Source organism: Salvelinus alpinus, chromosome 28 (assembly GCF_045679555.1).
Source record: "Salvelinus alpinus chromosome 28, SLU_Salpinus.1, whole genome shotgun sequence".
Taxonomy (NCBI): domain Eukaryota; kingdom Metazoa; phylum Chordata; class Actinopteri; order Salmoniformes; family Salmonidae; genus Salvelinus; species Salvelinus alpinus.
In genome coordinates this window covers 41,864,103-41,883,660 of record NC_092113.1, presented here as the reverse complement: position 1 = coordinate 41,883,660, position 19,558 = coordinate 41,864,103, and the positions used below count along the sequence as shown (strand labels likewise).

General features: G+C 44.4%; 1 protein-coding gene across 3 annotated transcripts in view; it reads left to right on the top strand.

The window, feature by feature from the left end:
• The window catches only part of LOC139557900 (CDK5 and ABL1 enzyme substrate 2-like), an 82,239-nt gene extending 63,228 nt beyond the window's left edge, over positions 1 to 19,011 (top strand). For 2 of the 3 annotated variants that reach the window (XM_071373225.1, XM_071373224.1), the window contains 5 exons: positions 4,166 to 4,322; positions 6,810 to 6,907; positions 11,204 to 11,310; positions 11,822 to 12,026; positions 14,656 to 19,011. In XM_071373225.1, coding sequence (XP_071229326.1) covers positions 4,166 to 4,322; positions 6,810 to 6,907; positions 11,204 to 11,310; positions 11,822 to 12,026; positions 14,656 to 14,796 — 708 coding nt within the window. In that variant the 3' untranslated portion in view covers positions 14,797 to 19,011. The remainder of the gene's footprint in view (positions 1 to 4,165; positions 4,323 to 6,809; positions 6,908 to 11,203; positions 11,311 to 11,821; positions 12,027 to 14,655) is intronic. The other variant, XR_011671488.1, reaches the window with a different exon arrangement.
• Positions 19,012 to 19,558: the final 547 nt, after the last annotated feature.

Below are 19,558 nucleotides of genomic sequence, written 5' to 3'. Positions count from 1 at the left end.
GTCATCATTCACTTTGAACTGGACTGTGTGTTTACAGGCAGTAGGTCCTGCCATCATTCACTATGAACTGGACTGTGTGTTTACAGGCAGTAGGACCTGACATCATTCACTATGAACTGGACTGTGTCTTTACAGGCAGTAGGGCCTGCCATCATTCACTATGAACTGGACTGTGTGTTAACAGGAAGTAGGGCCTGTCATCATTCACTATGAACTGGACCGTGTGTTTACAGGAAGTAGGACCTGTCATCATTCACTATGAACTGGACTGTGTGTTTACAGGCAGTAGGACCTGTCATCATTCACTATGAACTGGACCGTGTGTTTACAGGAAGTAGGGCCTGTCATCATTCACTATGAACTGGACTGTGTGTTTACAGGCAGTAGGACCTGCCACCATTCACTTTGAACTGGACCGTGTGTTTACAGGAAGTAGGACCTGTCATCATTCACTATGAACTGGACTGTGTGTTTACAGGCAGTAGGACCTGTCATCATTCACTATGAACTGGACTGTGTGTTTACAGGCAGTAGGGCCTGTCATCATTCACTATGAACTGGACTGTGTGTTTACAGGCAGTAGGACCTGCCACCATTCACTTTGAACTGGACCGTGTGTTTACAGGAAGTAGGGCCTGTCATCATTCACTATGAACTGGACTGTGTCTTTACAGGCAGTAGGACCTGCCACCATTCACTTTGAACTGGACCGTGTGTTTACAGGAAGTAGGACCTGTCATCATTCACTATGAACTGGACTGTGTGTTAACAGGAAGTAGGGCCTGTCATCATTCACTATGAACTGGACCGTGTGTTTACAGGAAGTAGGACCTGTCATCATTCACTATGAACTGGACTGTGTGTTTACAGGCAGTAGGACCTGTCATCATTCACTATGAACTGGACCGTGTGTTTACAGGAAGTAGGACCTGTCATCATTCACTTTGAACTGGACTGTGTGTTTACAGGCAGTAGGACCTGTCATCATTCACTATGAACTGGACTGTGTGTTTACAGGCAGTAGGACCTGTCATCATTCACTATGAACTGGACTGTGTGTTTACAGGCAGTAGGGCCTGTCATCATTCACTATGAACTGGACTGTGTGTTTACAGGCAGTAGGACCTGCCACCATTCACTTTGAACTGGACCGTGTGTTTACAGGAAGTAGGGCCTGTCATCATTCACTATGAACTGGACTGTGTCTTTACAGGCAGTAGGACCTGCCACCATTCACTTTGAACTGGACCGTGTGTTTACAGGAAGTAGGGCCTGCCACCATTCACTATGAACTGGACTGTGTGTTTACAGGCAGTAGGACCTGCCACCATTCACTATGAACTGGACCGTGTGTTAACAGGAAGTAGGTCCTGCCACCATTCACTATGAACTGGACCGTGTGTTTACAGGAAGTAGGGCCGGCCACCATTCACTTCAACCTCATGGCATTGATCTTCAGGTCGTAACTCTAGAAAGAGGCCGGATTTACAATTCCAAGTTGGATGACCGTTCAAAACGTATTTACCCAGTCGGACCTCGTTTATTCCCGACTTCCCAGTTGTCTTGAACTCACTGAAGTCAAGTTTTTCTCAGTTCTGAGTTAATAGTTGTTTTTGTGCGTGGCACAAATCATGCTTTATTGACAGCATGGCCAATGTTGAATGTCATTCAAATGTCATAATTTTAAACTTGGAAAAGAGCCCCTTAATCCCAGATTTGAGACCACACAGCCACTGTCACTGATTCCTTTCAAAACACTCGTTGAATTTGCGATTTCCAACTTGTTGTGTAATTTGACGTGATTTTATCTGTGGCCAATGACCTTGAGCCTTCTTGGATGGGCACTTCTAATGTAACACTGTGGCAGCACCCAAGGGGCTAGAATTTTCGAAGCCTTAGACTTGACGGTGACGAAGTGTCCCCATGAGTGACAGCGCACTGAGCCAATCACGGCGCAACACTCTGTATTTCCCGCTGGCTGCCCCACCACCACAGAAAGCACTGAGCTAGGCTGAAACACCTGCATTTTGGAGATGCTTTACTCAAGAAAACTAAACTAAAAAGAGAGAATGTTTGTATGTGGCTTTATTAACTCAATGAAATATCTTTTTTTTTACATTGTTTGCTAACTAAGATGTGACACATATTAATGCCAAAATAACATTTAAAACAGGTGGGGCTGACAACAGGTGAGGCTGAAAACAGGTGGGACTGAAAACAGGTGGGGATGAAAACAGGCGGGGCTGAAAACAGGCGGGGCTGAAAACAGGCGGGCTGAAAACAGGCGGGGCTGAAAACAGGCGGGGCTGAAAACAGGCGGGGCTGAAAACAGGCGGGGCCGAAAACAGGCGGGGCCGAAAACAGGCGGGGCCGAAAACAGCTGGGACTGAAAACAGGCGGGACTGACAACAAGCGGGACTGACAACAAGCGGGACTGAAAACAGGCGGAGCTCGAAACAGGCGGAGCTCGAAACAGGCGGGACTGAAAACAGGCGGGGCTGAAAACAGGTGGGACTGAAAACAGGTGGGGCTCTGCCACATGCCCTGAATGACGGGTCGCCACTGCTCGTATTTGAACCAGGCGACTATTTCCTTAATGCACACAGCTTTTACTCATTTGCATAGTTATTGTTTAATTCTAACATTCACGTCCAGCATTTTAATCAATTTCTTCATTTCCTGCACTGTCATTTACGCGCTGTCAAGTTTCTGTTGTTTTAGAATGCCTCTACAAAAATAAACTTTTCCTTGACAGAATAATTGTTCTCCTCTGACTGTGCAGTTTCGGCAGTTCTTACTTTGGCCATTAGAGGGCGATCAGGCAATTTCTAAGGTAAAATCAATAAAATTGTATTTGTCACATGCTTCATAAACAACAGGTGTAGACTAACTGTGAAATTCTTACTTAAGAGCCATTTCCAGCAATGCAGTGATTTTTTAAAATAGAATAATAACACAAGGAATAAACACAACTTGGCTGTATACATGGGGTACTGGGTAATAACTCAGTCTGGAAGACTGAAACAGGTTTCCCTCAAGAATTTCCCTGTATTTAGCGCCATCCATCATTCCTTCAATTCTGAGCAGTTTCTCAGTCCCTGCCAATGAAAAACATCCCCACAGCATGATGCTGCCACCACCATGCTTCACTGTGGGGATGGGGTTCTCGGGGTGATGAGAGGTGTTGGGTTTGCGCCAGACATAATGTTTTCCTTGATGGCCAAAAAGCAAAATTTTTGTCTCATCTGACCAGAGTACCTTCTTCCATATATTTGGGGAGTCTCCCACATGCCTTCTGGAATATTCCTTTTGGAATATGGGAACCCCAAATGTGTTTGCTTATTTTTTTCTTTAAGCAATGGCTTTTTTTCTGGCCACTCTTCCGTAAAGCCCAGCTCTGTGGAGTGTACGGCTTAAAGTGGTCCTATGTACAGATACTCCAATCTCCGCTGTGGAGCTTTGCAGCTCCTTCAGGGTTATCTTGGTCTCTTTGTTGCCTCTCTGATTAATATCCTTCTTGCCTGGTCTGTGAGTTTTGGTGGGCGGCCCTCTTTTGGCAGGTTTGTTGTGATGCCATATTCTTTCAATTTTTTAATAATGGATTTAATGGTACTCTGGGATGTTCAAAGTTTCTGATATTTTTATATAACCCAACCCTGATCTGTACTTCTCCACAACTTTGTCCCTGACCTGTTTGGAGAGCTCCTTGGTCTTCATGGTGCCGCTTGCTTGGTGGTGTCCCTTGCTTAGTGGTGTTGTAGACTCTCGGGCCTTTCAGAACAGGTGTATATATACTGAGATCATGTGACAGATCATGTGACACTTAGATTGCACACAGGTGGACTTTATTTAACTAATCATGTGACTTCTGAAGGTAATTGGTTGCACCAGATCTTATTTAGGGGCTTCATAGTACATGGGGTGAATACATATGCAAACAACATTTTTCCGTTTTATTTTTTAGAATTTTTTGAAAAGTAATTTTTTAAATTTCTCTTCACCAATTTGGACTTTTGTGTATGTCCATTACATGAAATCCAAATAAAAATCTATTTAAATTACAGGTTGTAATGCAACAAAATAGGAAAAACGCCAAGGGGGATGAATACTTTTGCAAGGCACTGTTAATTGATTGATTGATTGGTTAATTGATCTTCCTCCATAGACAGTGTCATATGCCCAGTTTCTATACCCGACCAACGCCCTGGTCCGCCAGAAGACCCCCTCGGTGGACATTACCCTCCAGGTGCCCCTCAACCAGGTGACCCGGAACAGAAACTACACCCCAACCAGGCTAAACAGCAACGTGGGACTGGACCTGGGTAAGAACTAGCTCTAACGCCTGACCCAGAAACAACACCTTAACTCCAACGTAGGACTGGAATTTTTTGTATTTAGTTATCCAGGTTGCAATATGTTAAGTAATATAGTGATAATTCCTAGTCCATTAGTCCATTAGAGGGAGCTATTACCATATAGTGGACTGACTGCACATGCTGTCCACATGGCTATGAACTGTATGGCACCACGCTGGCACCACGCTGGCTTTACTGTGCCCTGTCATGCTGGGTTGTCTGTGGTGCCCTGATGTCCTGTGCAGTAGCAGTTGAAAACACTCTGTTTACTGAAACGATGCTTCAGAGACAATAGTACTAATATACAGGGTAATATACAGCGCCTTCGAAAAGTATTCAGACCCCTTGACTAGTTCCACATTTTGTTACGTTACAGCCTTATTCTTTTTTTAAAAATGGCCCTCGTCAATCTCCACACAATACCCCATAATGACATCACAATACCCCATAATGACATCACAATACCCCATAATGGCATCACAATACCCCATAATGACATCACAATACCCCATAATGACATCACAATACCCCATAATGACATCACAAAAACAGGTTTTTAGTAATGTTTGCTAATTGATAAAATAAATAAAAAATGAAATATCACATTTACATAAGTATTCAGACTCTTTACTCAGTACTTTGTTGAAGCACCTTTGGCAGCGATTACAGCCTCGTGTCTTCTTGGGTATGACGCTACAAGCTTGGCACACCTGTATCTGGGGAGTTTCTCCCATTCTTCTCTGCAGATCCCCTCAAGCTCTGTCAGGTTGGATGGGGAGCGTTGCTGCAAAGCTTTTTTCAGGTCTCTCCAGAAATGTTTGATTGGGTTCAAGTCCGGGCTCTGGCTGGGCCACTCAAGGACATTCAGAGACTTGTACCGAAGCAACTCCTGCATTGTCTTGGCTGTGTGCTTAGGGTCGTTGTCCTGTTGGAAGGTGAACCTTCGCCCCAGTCTGAGGTCCTGAGCGCTCTGGAGCAGGTTTTCATCAAGAATCTCTCTGTACTTTTCTCCGTTAATCTTTCCCTCGATCCTGACTAGTCTCCCAGTCCCTGACATTGAAAAACATCCCCACAGCATGATGCTGCCAACACCGTGCTTCACCGTAGGGATGGTGTCAGGTTTCCTCCAGACGTGACGCTTGGCATTCACGCCAAAGAGTTAAATCTTGGTTTCATCAGACCAGAGAATCTTGTTTCTCCAAGCGGACTGTCATGTGCCTTATACTGAGGAGTGTCTTCCATCTGGCCACTCTACCATAAAGGCCTGATTGGTAGAGTGCTGCAGAGATGGTTGTCCTTCTGGAATGTTCTCCCATCTCCACAGAGGAACTCTGGAGCTCTGTCAGAGTGATCATCGGGTTCTTGGTCACCTCCCTGACCAAGGCCCTTCTCCCCCGATTGCTCAGTTTGGCCAGACGGCCAGCTCTAGGAAGAGTCTTGGTGGTTCCAAACTTCTTCCATTTAAGAATGATGGAGGCCACTGTGTTTTTGGGGACCTTCAATGCTGCAGACATTTTTTGATACCCTTCCCCAGATCTGTGCCTCGACACAATCCTGTCTAGGAGCTCTACAGACAATTCCTTCGACCTCATGGCTTGGTTATTGCTCTGACATGCACTTTCAACTGTGGGACCTTATATAGACAGGTGTGTGCCTTTCCAAATCATGTCCAATCAATCATTTTTGTTAAAATAATAATAATAATTGTATTAATTGATTGACTATGGCTTTTCAAATCACCCAGTATTGCTATCTGTAGCGTTAGTTCTAGGTAAAAGTTGCAATTCTTCAGCCATTCCTGGACCTGTGACCAAAAACGAGCTACATATGGACAGTACCAAAATAAATGATCTAATGACTCTGTCTCCTCACAGCAAAATCTGCAGAGCTGGGAAGATTGTATATATATAACCATATATATAACATTCTATTAGTTGCAAGAATTTTGTATAATAATTTAAATTAAAAAATTGAAGTTTTGAATCCGGCGTTGTTTTGCGTATCAATTCATAAACCATTTGCCATGGAATGGGTACATCGAAAATCTCTTCCGAAATATTTAGCAATCTATACGGCACAGCTGTTCATTTTTTTGGTCCTTAAATGAAAATGGTATATACTTTATTTATCAACATTTTCTTTAACCATTTTTAGTCTAATTCAGGGCTGACAGACATGTTCCTTACTTTTCCCCTTCTACTTGCCTCTTCCATATTTGTGGTAATGCTACAATTAGTTGGTTGTAATTTTGGGTAGAGTAGACATTTCCATATATTTTTGTTAGCTACATTTGTGACATAACTCCACCAGTCCTATTTATGATATCATTTACAAAGATTATACCTTTAAAAAATATATGTTTTATTGAAAAGTATGAAGAGTATTAGTATTTTTGAGTTTAACCACTGTTTATTCATTTATATGTATTTACGTGTATGTTTCTGTCCTCTCCAGGTGTGGATGACGCATCAGACTATGACCCCAACCTTCTGAGTGACCCCCAGTGGCCCTGTGGGAAACACAAGAGAGTCCTGATCTTCGCTTCATACATGGTGAGACACACACACACACACCTTATTTTCACCTCATACATGGTGAGAGAGAGAGATGGGGGGTGATTGAAGAGAGAGAGAGAGATGGGGGTGAATGAAGAGAGAGAGAGAGATGGGGGTGATTGAAGAGAGAGAGAGAGATGGGGGTGAATGAAGAGAGAGAGAGAGATGGGGGTGATTGAAGAGAGAGAGAGAGATGGGGGTGAATGAAGAGAGAGAGAGAGATGGGGGTGAATGAAGAGAGAGAGAGAGATGGGGGTGATTGAAGAGAGAGAGATGGGGGGTGGATGAAGAGAGAGAGAGAGATGGGGGTGATTGAAGAGAGATAGAGAGATGGGGGTGATTGAAGAGAGAGAGATGGGGGTGAATGAAGAGCAAGAGATGGGGGTGAATGAAGAGAGAGAGAGAGATGGGGGTGAATGAAGAGAGAGAGATGGGGGTGAATGAAGAGAGAGAGATGGGGGTGAATGAAGAGAGAGAGAGAGATGGGGGTGATTGAAGAGAGATAGAGAGATGGGGGTGAATGAAGAGAGAGAGAGAGATGGGGGTGAATGAAGAGAGAGAGATGGGGGGTGGATGAAGAGAGAGAGAGAGATGGGGGTGAATGAAGAGAGAGAGATGGGGTGAATGAAGAGAGAGAGATGGGGGGTGAATGAAGAGAGAGAGATGGGGGTGAATGAAGAGCAAGAGATGGGGGTGAATGAAGAGAGAGAGATGGGGGGTGAATGAAGAGAGAGAGATGGGGGGTGAATGAAGAGAGAGAGATGGGGGGGTGAATGAAGAGAGAGAGATGGGGGTGAATGAAGAGCAAGAGATGGGGGTGAATGAAGAGAGAGAGATGGGGGGTGAATGAAGAGAGAGAGATGGGGGTGAATGAAGAGCAAGAGATGGGGGTGAATGAAGAGAGAGAGATGGGGGGTGAATGAAGAGAGAGAGATGGGGGGGTGAATGAAGAGAGAGAGATGGGGCGTGAATGAAGAGAGAGAGAGAGATGGGCGTGAATGAAGAGAGAGAGAGAGATGGGGGGTGAATGAAGAGAGAGAGATGGGGGGGTGAATGAAGAGAGAGAGAGATGGGGGGTGAATGAAGAGAGAGAGATGGGGGGGTGAATGAAGAGAGAGAGATGGGGGGGTGAATGAAGAGAGAGAGATGGGAGGTGAATGAAGAGAGAGAGATGGGGGTGAATGAAGAGAGAGAGATGGGGGGTGAATGAAGAGAGAGATTGAGAGAAAGATGGGGGTGGATGAAGAGAGAGATTGAGAGAGAGATGGGGGTGGATGAAGAGCGAGAGATGGGGAGGAGGAGAGACAGAGAGAATGAGATATGGAGGGAGGAGAGAGAATGAGAGATGGAGGGAGGAGGAGAGAGAGAGAGCAAGATAAGAGAGAATGAGACATGGAGGAGAGAGAGAATGAGAGATGGAGGGAGAATGAGATGTAGAGGGAGAATGAGAGATGGAGAGAGAGAATGAGAGATGGAGAGAGAGAATGGGAGATGGAGAGAGAGAATGAGTGATGGAGGGAGTAGAGAGAATGAGTGATGGAGGGAGGAGAGAGAATGAGTGATGGAGGGAGGAGAGAGAATGAGTGATGGAGGGAGGAGAGAGAATGAGTGATGGAGAGAGAATGAGAGATGGGGAGAGAGAATAAGAGAATGAGAGATGGGGAGAGAGAATGAGAGATGGATAGAGGAGGTATTTTGCTGCATTGTTAGTCTCCACTCGTTTCCTATTTTAATGTTAGATTAGTGTGTGTTGTAGTGAGTTGTTAGATATTACTGCACTGTTGGAGCTAGGAACACAAGCATTTCACTACACCCACAATAACATCTGATAAATGTGTGTATGTGATATCAGAGAGGCTCAATGCACAGAGCCATAACCTATCAGAGAGGCTCAATGCACAGAGTCATAACCTATCAGAGAGGCTCAATGCACAGAGCCATAACCTATCAGAGAGGCTCAATGCACAGAGCCATAACCTATCAGAGAGGCCAATTTATAAACTGGGTGGTTCCAGCCCTGAATGCTGATTGGCTGACAGCCGTGGTATATCAGACCGTATACAACAGGTATGACAAAAACATGTATTTTTACTGCTCTAATTACGTTGGTAACCAGTTTATAACAGCAGTAAGTCACCTCAGGGGTTTGTGGTATCTGGTCAATATACAGTGGGCTCCAAAATTACTGGCACCCCTGACTGGCAATGCACAAACAATATTTTAAACAATATAAACTATATTATTATAGAGAGAAACTCAAAGTACCAACATGTGAGAAATACTGTACTTTATTCATGTTTCAATGGAACCCAACAAAATCAGACAATTATTTAATACAAAATACATTTCACCAAAATCAAGGTTTCATAATTATTGTCACTCCTCATTTAGTACTTAGTGACACCACCTCTGGCAAGGATAACAGCATGGAGTCTTTTCCTGTAATGTTTGACAAGGATAAGGAACACATTTGGAGTGATTTTGGACCATTCCTCTATGCAGATCCTTTCAACATCCTTCACATTCTTGGGTTTGCGCTTATCAACTGCCCTCTTCAACTCAGCCCACAGGTTTTCGATTGGATGAAGGTCCGGCGACTGAGATGGCCATGGCAGAACATTGATTTTGTTGTCACAGAACCATTTCTGTGTGGATCTTGACGTGTGTTTTGGGTCATTATCTTGTTGAAAAGTCCACCTACGGCCAAGTCCCATCCTTCCGGCAGAGGCAACCAGATTGTCAGCCAAAATTGCCTGATACTTGGTGGAATTCATTATGCCATCAATCTTAACCAGTGACCCTGGACCTCTGGAATTAAAACAGCCTCAAAACATCACTGACCCACCACCATATTTCACCGTGGGTATGAGGTGCCTCTCCTTGTATGCATCTCTGTTTCGACGCCAAACACGCCGATGCTGTATCTGACCAAAACGTTACATTTTGGTCTCATCTGACCAGAACACCTTCTTCCAGTCATAAGTGAAATGACGTTTGGTAAACTCCAAGCGCTTGCGTCTGTGTCTTGGGGTCAGAAAGGTCTTTCTTCTGGCAACCCTTCCAACGAGCCTGTGGTTGTGGAGGTGGCGTCTGATGGTGCTTTTTGAACCCTGGTGACCCCAAGACGCCACCAAGGCCTGCAATTCTTTCACAGTGATTCTTGGGGATTTTGTTGCTTCTCTCACCATCCTCCTCCCTATCCTGGGGGACAAAATGGATTTGCATCCTCTATCCATGAGGTTTTCAACTGTTCCATGTCTTTAGAATGTTTTAATAATTGCCCTGACAGTACTCAGTGGTATATTCAATCGTTTGTGGATCTTCTTGAAGCCATTACCATATTTATGAAGGTCTACGACCACCTGTCTCTTCTGAACTGCCAGTTCTTTTGTTTTCTTCATGGTGTTGGATGACAAAGGGATATTGCATGTGTGTTACCTAATTTTTATACCCTAGTGAAACAGGAAGTGATGTAATGGCTCAATATAGTTTCTTAACAATTAGATAAACTTAAATAAGTGGAATATAATTCCTGGTTTACTTTTGGTAGATGTTATTTACAATAATATTTAAGGGTGCCATTAATTGTGAAACCTTGATTTGGAGGACATTGATTTTTATTTAAATCAATAAATGATTGTGGTGGGTTCCATTGAAACATTAATATCGTACAGTATTTTTCACATGTTGGTATTCTGAGTTTATCTCTATAATGATATGGTTTATATTGTTTAAAGTATTGTTTGTGCATTGCCAGTCAGGGGTGCCAGTAATGTTGGAGCCCTCAGTACCAGGGCTGTATTCAGGCTGTGATACCAGACTCTATGGAATGGTACACTGTGTATACTGGAAATATATATTTATTAACATGTACAGGTTTATTTTACTAGTATACACAGTGTACAGTACAGGAGTCCATTCATGTAAAGATATCATTATTAGATATCATTAATGGACCTCCTTGTCATTGTGCCAACCAAAAACACTATACAGAAGTTAAATATTGTCTCTCTCTCCCTCTGTCGCTCCCTCCCTCTTTCCCTCTCTCCCTCTCTCTTTCTCTCTCTCCCTTTCCCTCTGTCCCTCCCTCCCTCTTTCCCTCTCTCCCTTTCTCCCTGTCCACCTCTCCCTTTCTCCCTCCCTCCCTATTTCCCTCCCTCTCTCTCTCCCTCCCTTTCCCTCCCTCCCTCTCTCTCTCTCGCTCCCTTTCTCCCTCCCTCCCTGTCCACCTCCCTCCCTCTCTCCCTCCCTCTCTATCTCTCCCTCCCTCCCTCCCTATCTCTCCCCCTCTAGACGACAGTGATAGAGTACGTGAAGCCGTCTGATCTGAAGAAGGACATGAACGAGACGTTTAAAGAGAAGTTTCCTCATGTCAAGCTGACTCTCAGCAAGATCAGAAGGTATACTACTGTAGTGTGTGTGCGTGTGCGCGTGCGTGTGGTCATGTCCATAGATGTTCAGTATGCTTAGTCTTACTCTAATCCTAACACCTGCCTTTCCTCCCCCCTCTCCCTCCCCCTCCCCCCTCTCCCTCCCCCTCCCCCCTCCCCCTCTCCCCTCCCCCTCCCCCCTCCCCCTCTCCCTCCCCCTCCCACCTCTCCCTCCCCATCCCCCCCCCTCTCCCTCTCCCCCCTCTCCCACCCCCCCCCCTCTCCCTCCCCCTCCCCCTCTCCCCCCCACTCTCCATCTCCCTCTCCCTATCCCCTCCCCCCTCTCCCTACCCCCCCTCCTCTCCCTCCCACTCTCCATCTCCCTATCCCCTCCCCCTCTCCCCCCCACTCTCCATCTCCCTCTCCCTATCCCCTCCCCCCTCTCCCTACCCCCCCCTCCTCCCCCTCTCCCTCCCACTCTCCATCTCCCTATCCCCTCCCCCTCTCCCCCCCACTCTCCCTCTCCCTCTCTCTCCTCCAGTCTAAAGAGAGAGATGCGTACGGTGGGTGACGACTGCGGCCTGCAGGCGGTCACCGTGGCGATGGCGTTTGTTTACTTTGAGAAGCTGGTCCTCCAGGGGCGACTCAACAAACACAACAGGAAGTTGGTCTCTGGAGCCTGCGTGCTGCTCGCCGCTAAGATTAGCAGCGACCTCAAGAAGCAGGACGTCACTCAGCTCATAGATGTATTGTCCTTTTTGAATGACATAAACCTCAAAATGTTTTGTCAACCATCTATGTATGCTACATGAAGCCTTTATGTATGCTATATGAAGACTTTGTGTGCTATATGAAGGCTTTATGTATGCTATATGAAGGCTTTATGTATGCCAAATGAAGGCTTTATGTATGCTATATGAAGGCTTTATGTATGCTATATGAAGGCTTTATGTATGCTATATGAAGACTTTGTGTGCTATATGAAGGCTTTATGTATGCTATATGAAGGCTTTATGTATGCCAAATGAAGGCTTTATGTATGCTATATGAAGGCTTTATGTATGCTATATGAAGGCTTTATGTATGCCAAATGAAGGCTTTATCTATGCTATATGAAGGCTTTATGTATGCTATATGAAGGCTTTATGTATGCCAAATGAAGGCTTTATGTATGCCAAATGAAGGCTTTATGTATGCTATATGAAGGCTTTATGTATGCTATATGAAGGCTTTATGTATGCTACATGAAGCCTTTATCTATGCTATATGAAGGCTTTATGTATGCCAAATGAAGGCTTTATGTATGCCAAATGAAGGCTTTATGTATGCCAAATGAAGGCTTTATGTATGCCAAATGAAGGCTTTATGTATGCCAAATGAAGGCTTTATGTATGCTATATGAAGGCTTTATGTATGCTATATGAAGGCTTTATGTATGCCAAATGAAGGCTTTATGTATGCCAAATGAAGGCTTTATGTATGCTATATGAAGGCTTTATGTATGCTATATGAAGGCTTTATGTATGCCAAATGAAGGCTTTATGTATGCCAAATGAAGGCTTTATGTATGCTATATGAAGGCTTTATGTATGCTATATGAAGGCTTTATGTATGCTATATGAAGGCTTTATGTATGCTATATGAAGGCTTTATGTATGCTATATGAAGGCTTTATGTATGCTATATGAAGGCTTTATGTATGCCAAATGAAGGCTTTATGTATGCTATATGAAGGCTTTATGTATGCTATATGAAAGCTTTATGTATGCTATATGAAGGCTTTATGTATGCTATATGAAGGCTTTATGTATGCATCTTTCACATTCTGCACGTGTATGTGTATCTTTATGGAGTCATGCTCTTTGAAAACACAAAGGTCTGGGCTGGTTTCCTGGATCTATTTTAAGCCTATACCTGGTCTCAAAAACTGAGAGCAGGAAGAGGGAGCAGAGCACAGGAGACATTCCAGTGTGTCTTGTTTTAAAACACATCAGCCGTTATTGGAGACACGATGACATTAGATGTTGAACTGGGACACCTTTCAGTCCTCACATACACTACATGACCAAAAGTATGTGGACACCTGCTCGTCAAACATCTCATTCCAAAATCATGGGCATTTAATATGGAGTTGGTCCCTGCTTTGCTGCTATAACAGCCTCCACTCTTCTGGGAAGGCTTTCCACTAGATGTTGGAACATTGCTGCTATAACAGCCTCCACTCTTCTGGGAAGGCTTTCCACTAGATGTTGGAACATTGCTGCAGGGACTTGCTTCCATTCAGCCACGAGTATTAGTGAGGTCGGGCACTGATGTTGGGCGATTAGGCCTGGCTCGCAGTCGGTGTTCCAATTCATCCCAAAGGTGGTTGAGGTCAGAGCCCTGTGCAGGCCAGTCTAGTTCTTCCACAATGATCTCGACAAAACATTTCTGTATAGACCTCGCTTTGTGCACGGGGGCATTGTCATGCTGAAACAGGAAAGGGCCTTCCCCAAACTGTTGCCACAAAGTGGAAGCACAGAATTGTCTAGAATGTCATTGTTAAGATTTCCCATCACTGGAACTAAGAGGCCGAGCCTGAACCATAAAAAAACAGTCACAGACCATTATTTCTCCTCCACCAAACTTTACAGTTGACACTGCGTTCTGGCAGGTAGCGTTCTCCTGGCATCCGCCAAACCCAGATTCGTCGGTGGGACTTTCAGATGGTGAAGCGAGCTTTACACCACTCCAGCCGACGCTTGGCATTGCGCATGGTGATCTTAGGCTTGTGTGCGGCTGCTCAGCCATGGAAACCCATTTCATAAAGCTCCCGACAAACAGTTATTGTGCTGACGTTGCTTCCAGGGGCATTTTGGGACTCAGTAGTGAGTGTTACAACCGAGGAAAGACGATTTTTACTCGCTACGCGCTTCAGAACTCGGCGGTCCCGTTCTGTTAGCTTGTGTGGCCTACCACTTTGCGACTGAGCCGTTGTTGCTCCTAGACGTTTCCACTTCACAATAACAGCACTTACAGTTGACCGGGACAACTGTAAGTAGAAAGGTGGCGTCCTATGACGGTGCCACGTTGAAAGTCACTGAGCTCTTCAGTACAGGCCATTCTACTGCCAATGTTTGTCTACGGAGATTGCATGGCTGTGTGCTCGATTTTATACACCTGTCAGCAACAGGTGTGGCTGAATTAGCCGAATCCACTAATTTGAAGGGGTGTCCACATACTTTAGTATATATAGTGTATATTAATTATATTTACTCATATTAGGTTGCTAAAGGTCAGGTCTTAGTGTACAGGAAACCCTGTGAAGGATCTGTACGGGCAACAGTAGAGCAACACAACTTTCCTAACCGGTCTCTTCCTCCTCTTCCTCTGCAGAAACTAGAGGAGCGTTTCCGTATCAGTCGGCGGGAGTTGATCCCGTTTGAGTTCACTATCCTTGTTGCCCTGGAGATGGCTCTGTACCTGCCTGAGAGAGCCATCATGCCACACTACCGACGACTGGTGCAGCAGAACTAGGACCAGACCCCTGCCACGCCCACTGCTGCACCCACGTGGACAGGAGCCACGCCTACTAGGGTTGGAGACTGGACATGGGGGTGGGGTGAGGGGAGTAGCTACACCTGCTAGGGTCTGGAGACTGGACATGGGGGTGGGGTGAGGTGAGGGGAGGAGCCACGCCTACTAGGGTCTGGAGACTGGACATGGGGGTGGGGTGAGGGGAGGAGCTACACCTGCTAGGGTCTGGAGACGACATGGGGGTGGGGTGAGGGGAGGAGCCACGCCTACTAGGGTCTGGAGACTGGACATGGGGGTGGGGTGAGGGGAGGAGCTACACCTGCTCGGGTCTGGAGACTGGACATGGGGGTGGGGTGAGGGGAGGAGCCACGTCTACTAGGGTCTGGAGACTGGACATGGGGGTGGGGTGAGGGGAGGAGCTACACCTGCTCGGGTCTGGAGACTGGACATGGGGGTGGAGTGAGGGGAGAAGCCATGCCTACTAGGGTCTGGAGATGACGTGGGGTGAGGGGAGGAGCTACACCTGCTAGGGTCTGGAGACTGGACATGGGGGTGAGGGGAGGAGCCACGCCTACTAGGGTCTGGAGACTGGACATGGGGGTGGAGTGAGGGGAGGAGCTACACCTGCTCGGGTCTGGAGACTGGACATGGGGGTGGAGTGAGGGGAGGAGCCACGCCTACTGGGTCTGGAGACTGGACATGGGGGTGGAGTGAGGGGAGGAGCTATGCCTACTAGGGTCTGGAGACTGGACATGGGGGTGAGGGGAGGAGCCACGCCTACTAGGGTCTGGAGACTGGTGAGGGAATACTCTGCCCCCACACCTGGAAACCATGCGTTTGATACCATTCCACTCCAGCCATTACCACGAGCCCATCCTCCCCAATTAAGGTGCCACCAACCTCCTGTGCTAAGCACCATAAACTCAGAGGCTTACTCACCTCAGTAACGATACTGGTATTTTACTCTCACCTTGAAGAAGTATAAATTACACCGATCAGTCTTCCTACATTTGCTGGTATTATTATCAACATACAGTATATATAATTACTACACATTCTAAACCTGAACGTGGCCATGCTTCCACGTGCCACAAGGGGGTGCTAAAGTTCAGCGGTAGCATTGTTTATCGAACGTGAGGTGTCACACTTTGCAAGAATACCAGTTCTGCTTCATACACAATATAGGGCTGACCTGTACCGTTCTGGGTCAGGTTTTCTTCTCGTTTCACATTGTCCGTTCCAGCAGGGTTCCAGCAGCTATGGTGGACGTGTAACCAGGCCCGTTTGGCTCGGTCTTCTAGTGGGAATCAGACATAAGAGTAACAAAGGAACCAGGGAAGAACCTTCTCCAGCACCCTTCCTGCCAGCATGGTAAAGGGAAAACAAATACAAGAAACATCAGATTTAACCAAAAAAGCAGTTTCATTTATTTATCCTACTTTCTTTTTTTTTATGTTTATTTATTATATTTGATCTATTTCTTTGAAAAATAAGGGATGTTTATATTATAACCAAACCAGTTCATTATTTTGCACCTCTTTGTAGTGTAACTCACAGAAGTCTTCTTGCAGCATTATAACCAAGCGTCCCTTAGTAAAGGTGTCATCCCTATAGAGCCCTATTCCCTAACCAAGCGTCCCTTAGTAAAGGTGTCATCCCTTAGTAAAGGTGTCATCCCTTAGTAAAGGTGTCATCCCTATAGAGCCCTATTCCCTAACCAAGCATCCCTTAGTAAAGGTGTCATCCCTTAGTAAAGGTGTCATCCCTATAGAGCCCTATTCTCTAACCAAGCATCCCTTAGTAAAGGTGTCATCCCTTAGTAAAGGTGTCATCCCTATAGAGCCCTATTCTCTAACCAAGCATCCCTTAGTAAAGGTGTCATCCCTTAGTAAAGGTGTCATCCCTTAGTAAAGGTGTCATCCCTAATAGAGCCCTATTCCCTAACCAAGCGTCCCTTAGTAAAGGTGTCATCCCTTAGTAAAGGTGTCATCCCTTAGTAAAGGTGTCATCCCTAATAGAGCCCTATTCCCTATAGTACTCTTTGTGTATTAAAGTGATGGTGTGGATTATTGCTATGAAAAGAGCCTGATCTTCCTACCCTTGTTACTGAGTTACTACAGCATATATACATATATATATATACATAGAGATGCAGTGTATTATTCAACTCTATGTTAGAGGTGACATTGACTACAATGATCTAAGCACATTCTATGGTGCATTGTGTTCCACTTCCTCCTCCGAAGCATGTTTAATGTTTATGTCCGTCTGAACATGTGCCACCGTATATCCCTTTGGTTGGCATCCTAAATGGCACACTAGTGCCTATCTAGTGCACTACTTCTGACCAGAAATAAAGCGCTATATTGGCTGATAGGGTGTCATTTGGGACAAACGCCTTGTTAGACTGTTCCTTTTTTTCTTTTTTATTTATGTATCTTTTTTTTTACATTCAACTGTTTTAGACTTTTACATTTTGTACAACCATTTATTTATCGTTCTTATTTTCTTCTTCAGTACACTATGAAGGCCATTGAGGTAATATGTCTGATCCTGTATTTATCGTATTGCTATTTCTCAGTCTTTCATTTCAATGTGTTTTTCATTTCATTCAGTGTCTGTTATAGTTTCCATTCAGTGTCTAAATTGAAATTTTCTTTGAGAGGGAGACAACTTTGCTCAGTCACACTGTTTTAATGTTGTGTTATTATGATTATAGCACTTTCATAAACAGTTTAGATTCGGGGGGGGGGGGGGGTTTCAAGTCAGTCAGAAGTTAGGCCTTGGTTAAGATACGTTTTTTTCAAGTTAATCTGAAGTTAGGCCTTGGTTAAGATACGTTTTTCAAGTCAGTCAGAAGTTAGGCCTTGGTTAAGATACGTTTTTCAAGTCAGTCAGAAGTTAGGCCTTGGTTAAGATACGTTTTTCAAGTCAGTCAGAAGTTAGGCCTTGGTTAAGATACGTTTTTCAAGTCAGTCAGAAGTTAGGCCTTGGTTAAGATACGTTTTTCAAAAAGGGATTTTTTTTTTTTTTTGCCACATTCTCCAAAGAGATACTGTGAACAGAATCATACATTTGCAATGTGTTGTCAGACAGTATGGTTAATTTTAACAGTAGAATAGAGTATAGATATGTCCAGGATGGTAGAGTGTGTGTGTGTGTTGTTACTGCTATGGGTTAACACTGTGAACGTCAGTGGAGTGAACGGTTGTTAGCGCCATCTAGTGGGCAACATTGCAGTAACAGTAGAGAGGAGATATCCAATGAATGATGATTTGAGGAAATGGACAATGTTAATAATTTTGATCATTCTACATGTTGTGTTTTTAAATAGCTGTCTGACAGAACACAAACACAACGAATAAAGTGCCTGAGCAATATGACAAGAACTGCATTACAAATGGCATCCTATTCCGTACATATTTGACTACTTTCGACCATAGCCCAATGGGCTCTGGTCTAAAGTAGTGCACTATATAGGGAATAGGGCCCTGGTCTAAAGTAGTGCACTATATAGGGAATAGGGTGCCATTTGGGATGCCTGCAATAGCTCTATACAGATAAAGACTGATTTACTGTGTGTGATTTTTATTTATTTTTTATTATTTAAGCAGGGAGAACAATCACAAATTCTGTCAGAAAATACTATGTTCCTTCAATCGTAACTTTCTCTTCAAAGTGGGCTGTTTTTAAACACGGCATTGTTGTAGAAAAGCATTGTTGGTATTTTTTTATTCATTGAGACACTGACTTTGACCAAAAGTATCTCTGGCAACCGGCCACAGTGCTTCCACTTACTCCTTGTCACATTAAGGAAAAGAGGGCGTGTCACATTAAGGAAAAGAGGGCGTTTCACATTAAGGAAAGGAGGGCGTGTCACATTAAGGAAAAGAGGGCGTTTCACATTAAGGAAAAGAGGGTGTGTCACATTATGGAAAGGAGGGCGTGTCACATTATGGAAAGGAGGGCGTGTCACATTAAGGAAAGGAGGGCGTGTCACATTAAGGAAAGGAGGGCGTGTCACATTAAGGAAAGGAGGGCGTGTCTGTGACTAATGCCAGGGGACATTCTTTTGAACAAAGTGCAGGACAGTTTTTATAATAATATCCCCTAAATGTTGTTCCCTTTTGTTGTTTGTGAATTGTTTGTTAGAGAATAAAATGTAAATGTATTATTGTCAGTATGACAGAAGAATAAATCTAATATATTTTCTGACTGGACTGATGTGTTGTTTTCTGTTTAGAAGCTATTGGCTGAAATAAACTTGATAGAAGTCAGTTGAGTTATCTTGAGACTTACATACAGTGGGGCAAAAAAGTATTTAGTCAGCCACCAATTGTGCAAGTTCTCCCACTTAAAAAGATGAGAGAGGCCTGTAATTTTCATCATAGGTACACTTCAACCATGACAGACAAAATGAGGGGAAAAAATCCAGAAAATCACATTGTAGGATTTTTAATGAATTTATTTGCAAATTATGGTGGAAAATAAGTATTTGGTCAATAACAAAAGTTTATCTCAATAGTTTGTTAAATACCCTTTGTTGGCAATGACAGAGGTCAAACGTTTTTGGAAAATAAGTATTTGGTCACCTACAAACAAGCAAGATTTCTGGCTCTCACAGACCTGTAACTTCTTCTTTAAGAGGCTCCTCTGTCCTCCACTCGTTACCTGTATTAATGGCACCTGTTTGAACTTGTTATCAGTATAAAAGACACCTGTCCACAACCTCAAACAGTCACACTCCAAACTCCACTATGGC